The 20,172-nt window shown below is 46.0% G+C and overlaps 1 protein-coding gene across 8 annotated transcripts in view; it reads right to left on the reverse strand.

Moving 5' to 3' along the window:
• Positions 1 to 2,267: 2,267 nt before the first annotated feature.
• pam (peptidylglycine alpha-amidating monooxygenase) overlaps positions 2,268 to 20,172 on the reverse strand; it is a 45,823-nt gene continuing 27,918 nt past the window's right edge. For 7 of the 8 annotated variants that reach the window (XM_077019676.1, XM_077019672.1, XM_077019679.1 and 4 more), the window contains exons 15-26: positions 17,067 to 17,354; positions 14,059 to 14,188; positions 11,406 to 11,522; positions 11,224 to 11,296; positions 10,771 to 10,981; positions 10,096 to 10,299; positions 9,308 to 9,426; positions 7,370 to 7,469; positions 6,426 to 6,479; positions 5,409 to 5,693; positions 4,719 to 4,781; positions 2,268 to 3,144 (exon numbers count right to left, since the gene is read on the reverse strand). In XM_077019676.1, the coding sequence (XP_076875791.1) occupies positions 2,963 to 3,144; positions 4,719 to 4,781; positions 5,409 to 5,693; positions 6,426 to 6,479; positions 7,370 to 7,469; positions 9,308 to 9,426; positions 10,096 to 10,299; positions 10,771 to 10,981; positions 11,224 to 11,296; positions 11,406 to 11,522; positions 14,059 to 14,188; positions 17,067 to 17,354 (1,826 nt within the window). In that variant the 3' untranslated portion in view covers positions 2,268 to 2,962. The remainder of the gene's footprint in view (positions 3,145 to 4,718; positions 4,782 to 5,408; positions 5,694 to 6,425; positions 6,480 to 7,369; positions 7,470 to 9,307; positions 9,427 to 10,095; positions 10,300 to 10,770; positions 10,982 to 11,223; positions 11,297 to 11,405; positions 11,523 to 14,058; positions 14,189 to 17,066; positions 17,355 to 20,172) is intronic. The other variant, XM_077019680.1, reaches the window with a different exon arrangement.

Genomic DNA, 20,172 nt, shown 5'->3' on the forward strand with positions numbered 1-20,172 from the left:
ATCCGTGTCTAGTCAAGTCATCGACGCCATTTAGTGAAATATTAATAGCATCGTTACTGATAGTGGTTAAAATCAGAAATGAAAAAAATCTGGTTAGATGATTGAACGTCAATATAGAGTTAGATGTGGAATTATTGCTTCTGGCGTAGGGTATTACAACACAGAGCATATGGTTTTTAATTATATCTTTTTTAATTATATTTGACCTTAATTAAAGACTACTGCTAATCAGTAATCATGTATAAGAATTCTATTGTATGTATCTGTGAGGAAGAAAAAAAAAAACGATCACCAATGCTAACTATGAATATATCATCACGTGCAGGCATGGATTTAAAATGTAATTTTCTTTAAGAGCTTTAATACTGATACTTCTAGTTAAAGTTCTCAGCTTACCTTATAGATGGTGCTTTCATTGTAGACTTTTATTTTACTAAAATGTAATCATATACTAACAACATTTTTGGTTCCTGGAAGGAATTATAGTCCTGAATTGTTTGTGCTACGTCATTGACATTGCAATAAATTTTTGCATTTTGAATATTGATACTCTGTAACTCTTCATACAGACATGTATGCATCTACTGCATAAGAACGTTTTTTGAAGTTAGACAGGATGCCCTGTTGAATAATTATATTTTATGTGTGTGTTTTAGCAATGGTATTACATTATTTGTTTCATTATTAGAATACAATAAAATATAGTTAATTTGTATGCAGTATTTAAAAAACAGGTAAATGGAAACTTCAGGACAGTTCAAGATGTGCTTAGTGCCAAGGCAGGTCACACTAAATACTGACTTCTAACTGCAGAAGACATATTGTTCAGAAAATTGTGGTTGTTTTTATTGCACAACATGGAAGCTACTATCTGGCATTATTGCAACCAAGATGAGCAATATTACGACACAATACATGAACACTAAAGATTTTAAGTCCAGAAATACCAACCTGTGCACCACCTAGTTGACTATAAGAAAGCCTGTGATTCAGTGGCCCACATGTAGATCCTTGAACACTTATATGTGTAACTCCAAAAGGGCTCCAAGAGGCCTGTGGGATGACCTAATGGCCCACTTCAAACCAACAACACAGGTCACCATGTTGGATTTACCAAGCAGATGTCCTTTTCCCACTGCGGTTCTGCATAGAACCTCCTCGGTGAAATAATCCACAAGAGCAGCTACGGACTGGGACGACCATCAACCACCTGCTCTACATGGATGACAGAGTTGTATGCCAGAACTGAACGAGACATCCATGAATTAATGCATCTGACCAGGACGTACAGAAATGACATCGGAATGTCATTTGGACTGGATAAGTGTGTTGTTGGGCAGTTGGAAAGAGAGAGAAGGTAGTTAGAACTTTGATGAACATAATTCCAGGATAACAGATGTTTCAGGGCAGCTACAAGTATCTAAGAGTCATTAAGAGTCCACAAGGGAAGCAGAACAAGATCCAGGCCTTGTTCCTACATTATACCAGTCATCAGGTACCTCACTGGCATAATAAACTAGCCAAAACAGGAGACAGAAGCAACCGACCTTAAGACAAGGAAACTACTCACATTGCATGGAGGAATTAATCCCAAACTCAGTAGAGCGCAAAGGTCCAGAGATAATCCAGCACGTAACAGCAGGATACAAGATACTAGTGGGCAGAACATATATGGAGCACCATAACCAACTGGCCGACATGATGTACATAAACATCTGTGCTGAGAACCAGCTGGAAGTTCCAAGGTCAAAGGTTATGTACACCCCTAAAGGTAGTGGAGAATGACCAAGCTTAGATCCTGTGGGATGTCCAGCTACAAACTGACAAATATTAACGGATAAAAAACCAGACAAAGTAGTGATGTATAAACATCAGAAGAGGGCCATAGATGTAGCAACCCCAAGTGAGAGCAACGTCAGGAACAAGAAACATGAAAAGCCCGAGATGCTCAAAGGACTGAGAGAAGAGCTGGAAAACATGTGGGGGTGAAGGCGACAGTGGTTCCCATGGTGATAAGAGCACGAGGGGATGTAATCCCCAAACGGGGAGAAAGGCTCTGGTAGATCAACACCCAGGCACAACCTGGAATCTTCTTCAGATACACACACACACACACACACACACACACACACACCACACACACACACACACACACACACACACACACACACACACACACACACACACACACACACACACACAATAATGCAACTATTGTTCCATGTCAAAATGATTTTCACCCAAATTAATAAACCTGCCAGAAAAAGTTATGCTTTGCAGACACTTTATTACACAAATAACATTGTTACTGAAAATAGTATTCTTGCAATAAAACCTCAGTATGTCACAACAAATATCAGACACATCTCACATCCTGCTTGGAAAATGTAGTAAATACAGTTTTAGATATATCATAATAATTTTTTTTCTTTTCATTGTATGCGGCACAACAGAAACCAAAATACAGGTGACAGTAGCAGCGCTGGAAAGAAGTGGCACATTTGTAGTAATATAGGTGCTGCAGAAGGTGAAATACATAATCAAAAAGGCACAAATGTACATTTAAGAGATCAAAGAAATATCTGGAGCAGTTACATAAAAATAATAAGAATAAAAAAGAGCTATCATGATAAATTATTGGAAGAAGTTTATTAATCATAACTAAAAATTAAACCTCCCTTCCCATTAAAAAATAACCATATAGCTTTATTCTTAATTCTACCAGTGTTTAGCTCTCTACATGGTCCCCTTAAAATTTATAAATTAAAGTGGCGGTCATACATATTTCTAAGAAAAAGATTTTGCACAAATAAATAAAATATATTGGCAGCCAATACGAACAATTACACGTATGATTGCAGTACATCCTGACGGTACGAGCGGGAGGACCAAACCAGGCAGTGCCGAGGGGTGTGGCCGAGGGGTGTGGCTAAGGGGTGGGGCCAGGTGGGCTTTGGGCGTCTCACTGGGAGGAAGTCCCAGGAGGAGGCGGGGCCGAGTACTCCTCGTTCTCCGAGTCGGTGGCATCCTCGTCGTCCTTCTCCATGTCGCTGCCCTCCGTGCTGAGACGGTCAAAGCCCTGTCGTGTGTAGCCTTTGTGAGTGGCAAAGAAATTCCCCAAGTTCAGCGTTCCTGCAGCCTTGCCTGGGGGGGACAGAGAAACGTCACAGCTGGGACATCCATCGTAAATTAGCTCCATGATGGTATCTAGGTAACAGCAACTCACAGGAATGAACCTGTGAGTTCACAGCTCCCCACACACACACACACACACACACACACACACACACACACACACACACACACACACACACACACACACACACACACACACACACACTGTTGACATCTTATTAAGCATATTTCTCTGCTTTATCACCTCTGCAGTTAAGCTGCACCAAACGAACCGTCTGTTCATTTGCCTGTTCCATCTGATATGAAAGTCATTTTGGAAAACATACCCTAGGATAAGTATTATGAATTACATTTATTGGATCTCTCTCCATGATCTTAAAAGCGCCCTGAGGGACGTTCCGTTTTGGAGCCGTGCAGTCTGTGTTCCGTTTTAAGGGCTGGGCGTTTGCCAGCTAGCAGAGCGCTAGGCCCAGAGACGGGACCGCCCCAGCTCCTACAGCAGCAGTGTTTGGTAGCCAAACGTTTGAGTGTCTGGAGCCCAGGGCCCGTCCTCTCCTTAGGGTCCCCTACCCAACACCTCTGCTCAGGATCCCCTATCCAACACTTCTGTTCAGGGTCCCCTACCCAACACTTCTGTTCAGGGTCCCCTACCTAACATAGTTCCAAATGATGTGTATTGATGTGTACATTATACTTACAAAATATTACTGACAAAATTTCTTACAAAGATGTGGTAAGCATGATATTTTTGACACAATGTGGAATTTAAATGTTAATCAAACAAATCTGCGCATTAATCACCAACTTTTAGCAGTGACCACAGTGATTACCTAGATAATAATACCACATTCAATTGTATACTTTATGTCTTTGGTCTGGTGGTCAGAGCTCACATTTACTTCCTTTCAGATCTGGGTTCCAATCCCAGATAGAGTCACTTTCACTGAATGATGTTGATTAATCTTATTTTAATCTCATGTAGGTAATTATTATTAATTATTAATTGCCCACTACCATTTAAATCTTTTCACATATTTTGTTATTACATATACTGTAAATATAGCATAAATATAGTGAAGAGTGCAGGAATGCTGAGAATAGCATTTAGCAACACATGAATGTATTAAATTTGACAGAGGCAACGTCCCTGCTTACACGTTTGATTCAAAACGGTATAGAACACCCATGTTGGTAGAATTGCTTAGTGGGGAATGTACACCATTATAAATTAAGCTTCAGTAAGCCAATATTTTCCTTGAGACCAGGCTAGACTGACCTGAAGACAGACAGCAGGTGAAAAGATATTGATCCAACATTAGATAGTCAAGCTATCTTGCCATCTTGCATATACATTTTCTACAAGCCAATCAATAAGCGTCTCTTGTATTCTTCAATGTGGGAGCATTAACAGAATACAATAGCAACTCCACTAGAATTGAGGAGACATGATGGCTACTGGTGTAATCCAGACTGTCCATGGCAGACCAACACCAGACACATGCTGCCTGAGCGTACAGAGGAAATGTGCTTGTGTGCACCAGTGAGTCAGTTCCTTTAGTTCCAGGAGTGTGTATCTCACCCACCTCTGAGTTTACCCAGGATTCCTCCTGATGATCCTGACGGTTCCAGCTTTACCTCATGACCATCTGTACAAAAACAAAGAAACAAAACAAAACAGGAGGAATGGATACCATGACTCTACCAGACACTGGCTCTGTGCCTGCTGTTGGAATTAGGAACTGCTGTGTGCGCGCTGATTCTTAAACACCGCACGCATCCAGCCCCAGCCGTCTCTGCTGAGGGAGGTGAGAGGACTTTTCAAGCACAAGGCAAATTTGTCGAACTAGACCACTCGACCGCCCTGCCCTGTGAGTGGACTCTTCTAAGACCGCGATGAAGGGTCACTTCAGCCTAAACCTAAAGAACTGTTTTAGGCCTCCCGCATCAATCGTGCACAGATCAAACGGTTGAGCACGTGATATCATCAAAAGGAGAGCCCCAACTCATTATTTTCTTTGGCAATTTCCATAACCACACGGGCTATGACTCAAAATCAACATCAAAGGATGGAAATTAGAGTGGATCCACAGGACGTGCTGCGACTGATATTACAGGCAGGGCTACGCCGAACGCACGTGGCGATGTAGCCGGCGTCTGGTTGGCCACAGCCGTAACGCCACCACAAATGCACCGAGCCTTGGTGTGAACGTGCCTCCTGTTTTACAGATTCAAAAGGACATGAGAGGCTCCCTCGAGAGCCAAAAGGCGCTTACCTCCGTACATCCGCCCCTTCTTCCAGCGGACAAACACGCCGATGGCGATGACCAGCAGGAGGGGCAGGAGGAGGAGTAGGGTGGTGAGGAGGGCTGGGGAGAGGCCCTCCGCGGCAGAGCTCCCCCTGTTGACAGTCTTCTCCTTCTCCTCGAGGGAGTTGTGGCGTGCCGGGGCCGGCGGCCCCTCCTCTACCGCAGACGGCAGCTTCTGCACGGCTGCCTGCACCGACTGTGACGCCGTCTTGTGAATGGGCTTCAGATTGGCCTGGACAAACGTCTCCGTTTCTAAAAGGAAGCCATTACCGATAGGTCAGGGCACTTAGCAGAGTCCCACAAAAGCAAAGCTTTGAAGAGTCGATTAGCCGCCCCCTTTTGAGGGCGTTATTTGTGTCAAATAAGGTTAAATTTGTACTCATTTGGTGTAAGACACACTCTAAACTTCAGCCAACACTAAGCAGCTGTTAAAATGGAAGTAGTTCATGTCTCAGCAACTCAGTACCAAACCATTAATTAAACCTCAATAATCAATAAAGAATAAAGACATTGCACTAAAAAGTCACCAATCTACCTTTGCACCAAAGAGCTGTTCATTGAAACCAATTACACTGTAATAACTCTCACTTCTCCATTACAGGAAGGAGCTGCTTAAACAAGTAGAGAAAGCAGCTGTTAGCTTAGCCTCGTGCTCCAAATAGACAATTCCCTGTCCTCTGAAAAAGCAAACAGTAGCGTTCATTTGGGATTTCAAACAGATGGAAAGTGTAGTTCTCTGTCAACAGTGTGGCCCTTGTTAGAAATGGTAGCTAGGACCTCGCCTTTCCCCCTACAGGCTTGCACAATCAGGGTCTGATGGCCTGAAACGTCAACCCACAAACCTCCGTCCAAGACCCTCAGGAGAAGATACAAACAGAAACAACAGGAAGCAAAGGAGCGAGTGTGCAGCCTGATGAATGGGGGGCTGCGGACCGCCGACACGAGAGTCGAACGTGAAAAGAAGATAAAAAACAGATGGGGCACCTTCGATTTCCTGCACCTCAATTCCTCCTTTTTTAACGGAACGGTGCTCTGCTTCTGAAAGGAGAGAGAGAGAGAGAGAGAGAGAGAGAGAGAAGGAGAGAGAGAGAGAGAGAGAGAGAGAGAGAGGGGAGAGAGAGAGAGAGAGAGAGAGAGAGAGAGAGAGAGAGAGAGAGAGAGAGAGAGGGAGAGAGGGAGAGAGAGAGAGAGAGGGGGAGAGAGAGAGAGAGAGAGAGAGAGAGAGAGAGAGAGAGAGAGAGAGAGAGAGAGAGAGAGAGAGAGAGAGAGTTACTGCGGATACAAAGAAAAACAACTGGGGACTCTGCAAGGACCTTTAATAGCTGCTCATTAAACTGCCTTCTGCATTATATAAGGACCGAACCCGTAGAAATCAAGAGAACTCGGCAGGCTTTTCCACATTTAACAGTGTTCAAAAAACACGAGCATCTTGGCTATGAGTCATCTCAACGGAGTATTCACAATCTTAGTAATGGACAGCCACATTCTCAATGTCTTTTTACACACACACACACACACACACACACACACACACACACACACACACACACACACACACACACACACACACACACACACACACACACACACACACACACACACAGTTGAAAAGGACAAATGACTGACATGTCTGTGTGAAAACACACCCACTCTCAACACGCTGTGTTGACTCGGAAGATCACGGCCATGTAAATGAAAGCGTGCTGTACAAGGCAAGAGGTGGTTTCTTAGACAACACACGGCCTCCAATATCAGTACATCAGTCAAAACTCACACTAGATTGAGTGAATGGCATCTTTTAAAGCCCTTCATCTGTTGCTGCAAGTTTTTTAAGAATGTCTGCAGTGACATTCTGACAGCAATAATTATTAGGGCAGATGGATGTTATTAGGGAAACCAAAGGGAGACTCCGGTAAGGAGGAACTTACTTTCAGATGGCACAAACTTTACAACAGAGTCAGAGGCGGCATCCCCAACGAAGACACTCCCGTCCCTCGCAACAACGATGTCATGAGGCATTTTGAACTTCTACACAAAATAGACCACCACACACACACACACACACACACACACACACACACACACACACACACACACACACACACACACACACACACACACACACACACACAAATGCATTTGATGTCAAATTTGAATGGTTTTTATCCAGTATTTTAATGAATGAAAACAACTCCCCTATTGGTAGATAAACACAAGCCTCTTACAGTACTCACTGCACTACTATCTTAATCAAATGATTACAGGTGATTTCAAATTAAATCAACAGCAACATCCACAGGCACTAGCGATCACTGGGAACATTTAATCAATCTCACTCGATCCGGACCAGCCGGGCCGAGGAAGCTGATGCTGTCCGCTGGACTCCATTCGGAGTTTCGGATCAATGCCGTTCAGTACACAGAATTTATCCATCACTACTGCAGTATTGACTTTGGAAATACTGATGTTGCAGAAAAAAGCTTCAATCTGTAAATTCTTTGCGTTCTCATGAATTTTGTCCTTATTTGACACAATTCTGCTCTACCTCATGTAGATCTTTGATGCATAGAGGGTAAACTAATATGGTTTTATGCACTGCAGGTCATATCACAGTATGGCGAATGGAATATAGCATATTGCTCATATGATGCGTCCCTATTTCTCAGTGAGACATCACATCATACTGCAGTGTCTCACTCAGGGGTACACTCAGTGTCTCACTTGTGTATTCTCATGGTGTTCGTCCCCTTGACAAATATTTTAAGTGAACATGAAATGTTCGTTCTTTGATTGGCCAATTTTGGAGATCGTTTACAAGCGACACAACTTCCCCGACCAATGAAAGACGCAGACAGAGCCGTGAATCGGGGAGGATGATGTCACTGTGCTTTGACGTTGAGGAAGAGGAGGAAGAGGAGGAAAAACCACTCAGTGTGATGGAGAAGCAAACATGCGGTGGCGCTAGCAGCTTGGCTATCTCCCATCGTTCTGAGTGGCATCAAAAGGGGAAGAGGCACAAAATGGCTTCATGTCACACGAGGCAATCAATCAAGACGAAAAGCTTTCAGACTAATCAGTGCATGTTTATGGGAAAAGTGGTGCACAGTCATTTCGGAGAATGTGTACGCAAGTCTCTCCGCTCAAACATTAAAGGTCATCAAGCTCCCTGCGCAGAGATGTTTATTCTGTATGTGATACTGCCGCTTTCGTATCAACTCTGTCATATTCCACAGTCAAAGCTGACGGAGGGTAACACATCGTGTCGTGAAGGCCGTGACAATCAAGCACTTGGGCTTGTACAGCCGCAGTGTTTTGAAAACATAGTCAGGTATAACGTACGCTGCGAGTAAAGTTTGATAAAAACATAATCAATCACACACAAAGTAACCACTAGCTTCATGTCAAGCGCTTTAAACACTGCAATCCTGCTTGAACCAGACTGGAATATATTGCAAAGATGCAGGAACAACAACATCCATATGAAACATGTGTGTACATGTGTATTTTACAGCGGTTATCACATTCCAGCCGACGTCACGTATGCCATCACAGGTCACCACACACCCTCTAATCCATTTGAGCTGAACTGTACCGCGTTTGATAAGCCAGCTTATCGTAGTGTGAGATGCCACGTCTACGGCGTACGTCACGGCCAGCCCAGAGCAGACAGACAACACTAGTGCCGCCTGCTTCGTGGCTTTGTTAGAAAGGCCAGCAGCATATCCCTATGCTATAATCTGCAATAATCTGAGGGGTTTTCAGATTGAGCTGGTGGGGGTAGAGTTGTTAGGTAGAGTTGTAACCACAGTGTTGATGACTCGGGTGAGGGTGTGAATGTTTGTTTGTGTGTGTGCGTGTGTGTGCACCTGCGTTTCTGGGGCGAAGGTATCCAGGATCTCCTTGGTTGAATAATTGAGCATGAAGCCTTGGAGAGGGACCAAGTTGCCGTACAGGGACTCCCCGTTCACCACGTAGATCAGCCCGCCTACAACAGCACATTAGCATGAGTGACAGGCCACCCGGTAAACAGCAGCACATCACTGATAGTGCCTCCGTGGTAGTCATCACAGGAGCTCTCAGAGGGGCTGGATGATTTAAGCAAATGGTCACATTCCACAGTGAAGCTGATGTAGTATTGAGTGATGACGGAGGTTCAGGTAGTTCACTTAGCACTGATACTGCAGCGTGCAGACAGATCGAACTGCTAATGCTGCAATATTCATACTGCAGTGATCCCTCTGAGTCCCATTTGAAGTGACTATCAGTCTATTCAACAAGGCTAAAAGACAGGCCTTGTAGGCCCATTTAATTAATATTCATTTTGTACAAAACCCTTCATAACAATCAAGCTTAGATCAGCTTTGTTAGGCAAAAAGGCTTTCAAATTCAAATTATTGTTAGTTCTGTTCGCACACACACACACACACACACACACACACACACAATCTGTTTCACCAAAGGGGGCACCTGGTTCTACCTCATGTCAGCACCGTGATTGGAGGGAAAAAGGCCTTTCCCAGAGCCTCTGAGGCCAGGTGTCCATTATTTTAACAACCAGTTGCCATGAAGCAGGCCGCAATGAGCAGCCCCACACCAGTGCCAGGTGCGCAGAGACACCCGAGCAAACCAGATGGCCCGAGGCGTGGACGCTCACCGCGTGCAGGGGCGTAGGCCACGGCGAAAACCTTCCCTCCGAACTCGTCTTTCTTGATCTCCTTGACGAACTCCCCGGTGTCGGCCACGAAGCACTGCACGCGGCCGTTCTCCCGGTCAGCCACCAGCAGCTCACGCTTGTCTGGGGCGAAGGCCAGACTGTGGGGGATCCGGAAGGGTCCGCGCCGCCGCCGGTCCAGTGAACCTGCCGCAGAGCACACGAGAACCGCCCCGTGGTGAAGGACCGGAGGGGGAAACGTCCGCAAGCTAGACACGTCCTGCTGGAAAGCAGCTAACGCGAAACGTTGTCATATGTCTTTAATTGTAACCCCATTTTCGAAACACACCACAAAACAAAAAAATATTCCCGCAAACGAAGAGAGAAGGTATATTTAACCTAATTATTTAATATTTAAAATAAAAATATTTACATTTCTTTCCACATGAAGTCAGAAAAGGAGGAGAAACGAAGAAAAGTATTGTACTCCTCCGAAGTACTCCTAACATACTCCTCCTCAAACTCAATATTATATTTGTCTGGATATAGGACAGCGATTTATTCACTGGGACTCTAAAGTTACACCGCGTCACATCATAATGGCATGCTCGCATTGTGTCGTGTCCTTTCCCACCCTTGCGAAAGGAAAGTCCCGATTCGTAGTCCCAGGGTGTGTACCTGCTCCCCAGTGTGTCAGGTATTTGCCCTCGGGCGAGAACCTAAGGACCCTGTCGTTGCAATAGCCATCGGAGACGTAGACGTTGCCCGTGGCTGGATCCACAGCCACGTCGGTGGGCTGGCAGAAATGGGCCCGGTCACTGCCGGGAACGAAGGCCTCCCCCAGGGTCAGCAACACCTGGTCCCTCCCCTCGGTGCTCAGCTTAAAAACCTGTAGCAGCACAGACACACGCTTAGCCTGCACGGCCTAACCATGGCGCAGATGTACACAATAACCAACAAAACACAAAACGATGAAAACGGCCTGAGTTGAAGTGAGGAGTCATTTTTTTTCCCTAAACGCATGTGATTCACATCAGGCTAAATATCCACGAATCGGGAATGATGGTCATGAAAGAACAAGACGGGTTTGCTGACAACGTCTGCTGAAAACATTGAAATCACACCCCTTACCTGATGAAGAGCTACATCAGTCACCCAGTAGTTATTGTCCTTATCAGCGGTGATGCCGTGTGGCAAATAAAACCTGCGCAGAAGCAAACGAATGACCCAGTGAATACAACATTCACAAAGCAAGATGAGAAGCAAGAAGCCAAGCAGAGGAGATAAATCGCTAGTGTCGGTAGGGAACTTACATGTTTCTCCCTGAGGCCTTGAGTATGCTGCCTTTGACCGGATCCACCACCAAAATGGTGGACTGTTGGATGGGCCCGAGATCCTTCTGCTGGTACACCGCGTTACTGTCAAAGGAGCTGTCAAGGGAAGGTAGGCCATTGGTGCCATGCCAGGACCCGTCGCACCGTTACAGAACATGACACGGAAAGCAATCTCTCAGAAAAGAAGGTGAAGTCAAGTGTCAGACTTAGTGAAACAAAACGAAGTCAAACAGTTGGAATTTCACAAGGGGGAAAGAAGCGAAATAATCTAAAACATTTATAAAGCAAAACCAAACTTGGTAAGATGTCGTGTTTTCCATGGATGAAAGTGGAAAAAAAATAACAAAAATGATGTATAGTGACTGGTCCTTTGAAGAAGAAGAAAATAAAACAACAGAAGAAGAAACCAGGAGATCCCTTGAGACAACTGTGAAAGCTTTTGTTTCATGCCCAGCAACAAACCAGGGCCAAAATCTGACATTAAAGAGATCCTACTTGAACTGTAATAACCACCTCATCTGCATCCTCCTGCATGTCTAGTGGGCATTTGATTCATCATGCTCTTTAACTATGGCCTTCCCTACAGACCGCCCAACGTAGCTACTTGTGCATAACGAATATCCCTGCCATCCAAACCGGTGAGGAACAGATACTAAATCACTCCTTCATCCAAATCGCTTTGCTCTGAGAACTTAACTGAAGCTCCATGCTGTAATTCTTCTGGGGGTGCTCCTTTCCTGTTTTCCTAATGATGAATTTCTGCCTCACTCTGAAACAAGATCGGTAGCGGTTAGGGGCACAGGATGAATGGATTTAAGAGAACTGCCCCTCCTTACCTAGAGCCCCGGCTCATTCATTCTCCTCTCTGCCCCCACCCAACTCCTCCTCCCTCTCTCCCCCCAGCTTTGGCTGGACTGCACCAAAGTCCCACCAATGATGAGACAGAGACAGCTCGCCTCCGGACACCTCCGTATTCACCTAGGCGCCCGGCCCCAGAACGGTTCTGCAGCGCCGGCTTGACGCTGGGCCTCTCCTGGAAATAATCCGGCCTGCTGAGTCGAACGCAGGCCCGACCAAAGTAATTAATGGGCCCGGTGAATTCCCTCTGGCAGCTGTGGTCAGCTCTCCTCCCCGAGCAGTGACAGGGCGGGTAGGCGCTGAGCGATCATGTAGACTTCCGAGCCATAATGGATAACGGAGGCTAAGGAAGGGTGTGCTTTTAGTCTTCGGGGCTTTTACCTTGCGCCATAACATGACTCTTCATTCATAATCCCGTAGCTTGAAGCCCCAGACATGACTTCTGAGAGCTAAATGGTGTTTAAATGGAGCTGTCAGTCTAGGGGATCAAATCCGGTGAAGAGTTCAGAGTAAACACCAGGTCTTCTCAAATTCTGATGCTCATCCTTAACCGTTTGTGGCTTACCAGTAACAAAGGCAGACAGGGCAGACAGTCATTTTCAGGTGGAGTTACAGGTTCTGTTTTCATGTCGGGCATTGTCAGCTGTGATGGTTTTGAATTCCCAGTTCAACAAAGAGCTTTTCCCAATGCTGAATGTCATGGTGCACAGGGCTGGACCACTTCTCATTCAGAAATCTTGTTTTGTGACTGCATACTAAGCACAGGAAGCAACAGTGACCCTAAAGTGCCCATCCACTACAGCCCCAACCCAACACCCCCCCCCCCCCCCCCCCCCCCAAACGCTCATGCCTCAGTGTAACAAATACATGCTTTGTCATCAAAGCACCATCCCAGCCCGGCCCATTAACACACTGATTGCTTCACATAAACCACAAGCATTCTCATCAGTCCCCCCGCACTGGTAACACGTGAAGGATCACTCTATATGGACCCGCCCCGACCAAACACATTATGTGACGTTGCTCAGTCTCCATTCATCAGGAGCTCCACACACAGCCGATGCCAACGTTACGCGATCCCACCAGAGCCGGGCGGATTAGCGGGCCGAGACGCGGCTAGCCCCGACGCTAATGACGCCGCCTGTGGGGCCGCTTCCTACAACTTCAGGAAGCTCCCCTGTGTAGCAGGAAAGCCCATCAAGGAAACGGGTGCACAGAGGCCAGGGTGGCGTTAAATGAAATCAACCTGGCCTTGCTGGCTGGCATTGGCACACCAAGGAGCTTCACTTAATTGAGTTCGATGGAAAGACACTCTTTCAAAATGGATTTGTTCCACCTGCGTTTGTTTTTTAAGGGTGACTGTGCACATATTTTCCTGCTGGAGATTCAAAAAGTATAAATATTTGATAGCTCATAAAGTGTCCTGCTCTGGGATAATAAATAGAGAACATAAAGAGAAGTGAAATGGACAACTGTCCCGCAGGCTGCACAGGACCGTTAAGTCTGGAAAGACAGCACTCGCCCCAAAACTAAACACAAGACAAACAACACGTAAGGATGAAACCTGGCAGAGTGGCCCAGACCTTCCCAGCCACACACCACACAACTTCCTGGCAAACAATTCATGCTCCAAGAACACAAGGCTTTGTGATTTCTCAAAGCTTTCTAAATATTCATTGTGAACACTCTCTTGGTTATCAAAGTAGCGCTATTCAGAAAATTACAGTTCAAATGGTCTGAAAATATGACCAAGTCCTGGGGGACTGTGACTTACTTCACTCCCCATCGGTGGTCACCTCGGTGGAAAATGACCAGGTTGTCACTGGAGTCCAGAGCCAGACCGGACACCTGGCCCAGCTGCAGTGGCACCTCTGGCCAGCCTGCCTTCTCTTCCAGATGGGTTCCTGCATGCGCACAAAACACACACACACACACAATTTGCTGACAATCTTTGAGTAAACATCACAGGTTCTGCCTCAGGACGCAAAAAAAAAAAAAAAAAAAAAAACATAAAGAGCTCAAAAAATCGTTAGGATGGCATATGGTGGCGTAATCACTCACGACGGTGTAGTGTGAGAGGAGGAGCCTGCTGCCTGCCCGAGTCCAACACAGAGCTGCGCTGTTTGGTTTCAAGCTTCATTTAACGCTGTAATGCAATCCGGCAATCTGCTAACTTGGGTCTGAATCACTGCTTCTGAAATCAAAGCGCCTCGTGAGCATCGTTTGCCGGTTTGCTGGGCGGCGGCATTCACCCGGCGCCGGTGGCCCAACGTCGGGGCCTCTGTCTGCCTGGAGAAGGTCACGGCATCGGACCCAAAAGCGGGCAGACGCTCAGCTAACGGGAGCGCGCGGCGGAGAGCGCTTAGCGTGGCCTGGCAGCGAAGCCCGCTGGGGGATTAGCGCGGGCGGATGCCCCGTGTCTGTGCCCCACCCGGGGCTTGGGGCAAGAGTGCTTTTGACCTACAGCGCCAAATGTTACAGTTAAGTAGGAAAGGTCAAATTTTTGTCAGCTACCAGATAAAACAGAGCGTGTAGAAACAAGTATTTAGGAAACTACTGGGTGTAAAGTAAGGAAACACCCTTTTAAAATGAATATGCTCTGTGAAGATACAGAATGTTGCTCGTCTTAAACATAGAAATGTTACTGCTTGTACTAGCCTGGGAGAAACAGATTGCTCTAATGCTTCTTTCATTTAATATATGGGCGTTTCCTCATTTTGGAGACACCTTGAGTAAAAACCAACCCCCCCAAAACCCCGTTGCGCCAACACGGAACGACTCCCCCGCGCTCTTCTGGAGTGTGTCGCGACGTCACCACACACGCACTACAGCCATATATTACAGAAATGGAAGCATAAATATTCTCCCACACTTTGAGTGATTCCACCTCTGGAGTGTGCAAAAAAAAGAAGCACATATTTTTTGATAAAACAGTTTTAGTTGGAGCACCAGGGAATATTCAGATGTCATGAAGCACCCGCCATTCTGAGGGCTCTGCCTTCGGTGCACCATGAATCACATGCATTGGTAATGGAGCGTGAAATCACCATGAGCAACAAACAATAACCATGCCTACACCAGACAACAGCATCAGGATTAATGAACCCCACTGTACACACGCATGGATGCAAACACACACACACTCACAGAAATAAGGATACACAGTACCACCGCTCTAATGTGCATGATGAGGTCTGTTATTTGGCAATGAACGAATGGTGCACACAATCAGAAACTGTTCACGTGGCACAAAAAAAACAAAAACGTGCCCTCCTCCATGCTGGCGTGAGAGTCCAGCCTGTGCTAAAGTCACTGCTGTCTCTGGACACCACACACTGCAGACAGAGCGTGAGCTGAAAGCTTCAGAAAGCTGTTTATAACTCCCAATATAAAAAATGAATGGCTCCGGCGAGCTGGAGGCGAAAGGCAGCACATTTCCAAAGTCCCGTCCTGTGGAATTCTAATGCGGGGTGATATAAACATGGAACACTGATACAGGTACAAGGTTCCCTTCTGGGTCAACTGGCGAGCTTGAACAACATTAAGGAAAACACGTCTCCACACAAATACCAAAGGCTGTTATGTGCCAGACTGACACCAGGTTCACTATGAAATCTCTCACTCTCGCTCGTGCTGTCTGTCCCTCTCTCTCTCCGCCTCCGTCTCTCTTTCTCCGAGTCGTTCACTGTGCTACATCCACCGACGTGGCTACGGCAGTCTCATTCAAACACAACCCAGTCATCCTTCACGCATTATTCACAGCAAGACGTGAAACAGGAACAGCAATTATGAAGATTGCAATGGGGGGAATTATAAAAACAGCACACAGCTAGTCCTACAGTCTTGTGGGAGCTGAACGCATGAAATTTCATTCGCTGGCCCCCGTTTGGATCGGTAATTAGATCGCAGGGACGGATCAATAGCACGACGACAGTGAGCAACAGACGTGTATTGGCGCTGTGTGAAATCTGACGTGGCAATCCTAGACCTGAACGAATCATGGCGCGTAGCAGCAAACAATTAATGCAAAAGAGGCGATTCAGTTGCTATTGAACGACTGATATTGATAAAGCGCTACAGAAGTACTCCTCCCGCCTGCGACCCAGGCAAGGCCCGAGAGCACAACAATGAGCAAGAACTGACTAGGCTGGGCAAAAATCTACTTTTTTGGAGCAAAAAGGCCATAAAAAAGTGCCTAATGGATAAAAAAGTGATCTCACTTGTTCACTTGTACAGTAAAGAGAACAAGCGTCGTAGTAATTGATGAATAGACCTCACACAGACATCTCTGATTAGTAGCGGCCAATGACTCATTAAAACCATCACTGCTATGTCTGCCTACTGTTCATCCATCATGTCGTCTTTACGGTTCCCTCCATTAGCTGGACAAAACCCAAAAAACAAACAAAGCCTCGGTTGGCCTAGATTTTTCAGATCACTCTGACGATCTCTGGATCCTGCCACTACGATTACCGAGTGTAACGTGATGAGAGCCCTGCACGCAGGAAACCGTCCAAACAAAATGTCCTCTCCCAGCCAGCCAGCTCTGCTGCCCCTAACCAATAAAGATCAGGCTTCGCATGGGAAACCGACACCGTGAACTCACTCCTTTCAAAATCAAAAGGATGATAGGAATGAGATGGGTTACGAATGGGCTTCAAAACACAGGGCATTCACACAGACCGAGACGACGAGGTTGGCGCCGGAACGGCCCGGCCGAGGCCACGGCGCCTTTTGTTCACGCTGCGTTTCGTTTTCTCGTGAGCCGACGCCAGGACCCACCTTGTGTCGCGGCCTTTGCCAGCTCTGCGCTGGGCTGCCTGGCGCTCCCCGCGGGCCTGACAGTGGCTTCTAACTGATGGAACTTGTGTACTCTGTCCCTCACCAGAACCGCGTCCTCTCTCTGGCCGTAGCCCGGTCTGGCCGGGGACCGACCACGGTTCTTTTGCATTACGCTATCGATTTCAGCCATCAGTTGCGCCTGGGCCACCTCCGCGGGGTTATACTTATGCACACGGACACGGTCATCCCTCTCTCCTAGGAGTTTGGAGAGAAGGGAATAGAAGTCACCTGCACGGGGAAAAAACAGAGGGGAAAAACAGGAAAGACAAAAGGGGAGAAAGAGAAAGAGGAAGAAGAAGGAGGAGGAAGAGGAAAGGAAGAATGGTCTGTGTGAATAGAGCTGCACAGGACAGGTGGAGAATCATCAGACCAGGAGCCTGCGTGATGGAAGATTAACAGGTTTACAACACTGTTGAGAGTAAACAAGAAAAGAGAGAAACAGGAACCATCTGAGAGAAACAGGAACCAAGCGTGAGAGTGCTGTGATGCTGGTGAGGACATTCTATCTGGGGAGCAATTCGCCAGAGGTGCTGTACCTTCCACACCAAAGGGACCTCCTACCACGCCACGAAGATCATTAGGTACCACTTCCGAAGATTACAAAAAGAATCTTATAACTTTGGTAATTACCGAACATTAGAGTTCACGGATGGTGGCTTCTGCTACAAACCATATAGGTCTTCCTATAGGAGATATAGATCTTTCTGCATAGTATTATCACACAGGTAATCAGGTCTACTTTGCATTCAGTCAGGGAGATGACAGGTCATTTGGACTGAAAAGGTCAGCTGTTCATTAGAAAGCTCGGCCTCTCTTTCAAGCACATTCCATCAAGCTCCATGACGACTGGACAACCTCTACTGCATATAAAGGAGTTAACTCAAATCACGAGTTAACTCCTACGCTTATGCAAACCACAAGCACTGAGTAAATTTTGTGGAATGAAGAAAAAAAAAAAGAAAAAGAAAAAAAAACAAAACAAACAAAACTAACATATGGGTTTCATTCAGCTACACCTACCTCAATCTTCCCCATCAGAATACATCACAACCACATCCTACTGTTTCTTGTTGATAAACACTTTCTGCCTCCTGATTACCTCCTTTGCCCACACAGTGACCCACAGGTCCCATATATGAATGGGTTGAGCATTTCTTATTTATTGAGCCCATCCATCAGAGTCTGGCTGGCAAACACACAGAGACAAACGGAAGGGTCTTGACTGACAGGGCCTGGATTTGTGTCCTAATAACAGCAAAGGCAAATATAGCAAGTGATTTATCAAGCTGTCCAGCGGCTGCTCGAGACAATGAGCGTCTCTCCCGGCTTAAAACCGGCTGCTATGGAGACAGAGGTGCAGTCCCACTTGGACTCCCCGTCCTCACCCTGTCCTGTCCTGTCCTGCTGCCGCACCTGCCAAAGGCAGTAGCGTGTCAAGCTTTCACACAGGGGAAAAAGGAGCTGCAAGCCCAGTCAAAAACTCACACCTGAAGAGCCTTGATCAAGGGAACGTGTAGAGAGCTCTTTGGTTGCTCTTTCAAAAACCCTAATTACACCATTTAATATTTCTACTTTTGCTGATGAACATCACAGCTATCACTACAGTACAAAAGAATATTAGTATGTATGAATTTACGGGCACAATTCTTTTTAAAATCATTTTTAGGTAAAAGATTATTTGAAGTTCATATATTTAGACCTGTGATAAACAGTTGAGTTTTAGTCTGTGTTTTGAGTTTGGAATCAGCATCCTTAAACGCAAAGGGACCACTAGTTCTTCAATAACAGCTCACAAGACGGCTTATTTCATATAATCCAAAGTGTGTACACGCTTAATTATCCTAGAGAGCATCCACACGTGGACATTTGCATAATTTACATATATTTCATTCACATTTACATAATATATGCAAATAGTAAAAAAGAACAAATAGAAAATGGTGCCATATTTTGATCACAGGAGATCCATGACTTCATTCAACAGGAGGCACATTTGATGTGGTCTGTGAGGAGGTGCAGATGACACATTCATCTGCACATTCGCTCATGTACAGTGATGTTTCTGTGGCTGTTTTCTGCTGCCTCTGGCTACAGCACTAATGCAGCTGGAGTTTTAATACTGCGTGGCACTAATGATACAAGGTCTTCTGTCATTTTATTCAGCAACAGGGTAATGAGGGTGTGGTGGGCGACAATAAAGCGGAAGACGTGTTGGGGTCGTGGTGAATCTTTAGCGAGCACGACGGCATCAGAAAGCAGCATGGCTGATTCGCCACCAGGGGTTGGAGCAGAAGCAGTTTACCCAGCATCCACTAGCAAGAGGCAGTCTCAACTGGCACGAACTGGCATGAACTGGCCTGCTTTGTCCAGGTTCGACCGTGTGGGGAGTAGCTGTGTCATTAAAAGGACACAGCCTTGGTGTGGTACTGCTTATTTAAGAAAGATGGAATTTTATTGTCTACAGCCCTTAATAAAGTACCAGAGGGATCGAAATCAGGTACAGCTGTCTTCTATATCAGTTCTGCATTTGTTTGAAGAGAAAAATCAAACCTCAGCAAATTCTTTGTATGACTATGGTACAGTGATGCACAAAGTCTGAAGGACAGCCAAGCATCTGAAATTCATCTCGCAATTGTCTGCGCAGATGTCATCATGCAGGCCCAGCCAAGGGCAAGTAAAGTGTGTCAGAGCAGACGTACCGGGACAACGGGGGTAGCCCACTGAAAGAGAAACAAAAGCATCTTCGCTGAGCGACAAGCATCTCCACTGCAGTTTTAACCAATCGGGTCGCGACAATCGCTGAGCATTACTATTCGGCACTGAGGAACCATGGCAACAGAGCGAATCCCCAAAATGGGAAATGAGACATTTGGGTGCACATGACCAAAATGGTCCATGTTAATTTGTGCCGGTGTAGTGACCTGATGAGTGAGATGCAGTCGATCCTCGTGTGGAAGATGGCTGGTTATGGAGTAGATAGGTCTAGACTGACTTTGAGGCACCTTCATTTGCTGGGACATCCATGAGTGCTAACCCGTGTAACTGT

This window comes from Brachyhypopomus gauderio, chromosome 10 (genome assembly GCF_052324685.1).
Source record: "Brachyhypopomus gauderio isolate BG-103 chromosome 10, BGAUD_0.2, whole genome shotgun sequence".
Classification (NCBI taxonomy): Eukaryota; Metazoa; Chordata; class Actinopteri; order Gymnotiformes; family Hypopomidae; genus Brachyhypopomus; species Brachyhypopomus gauderio.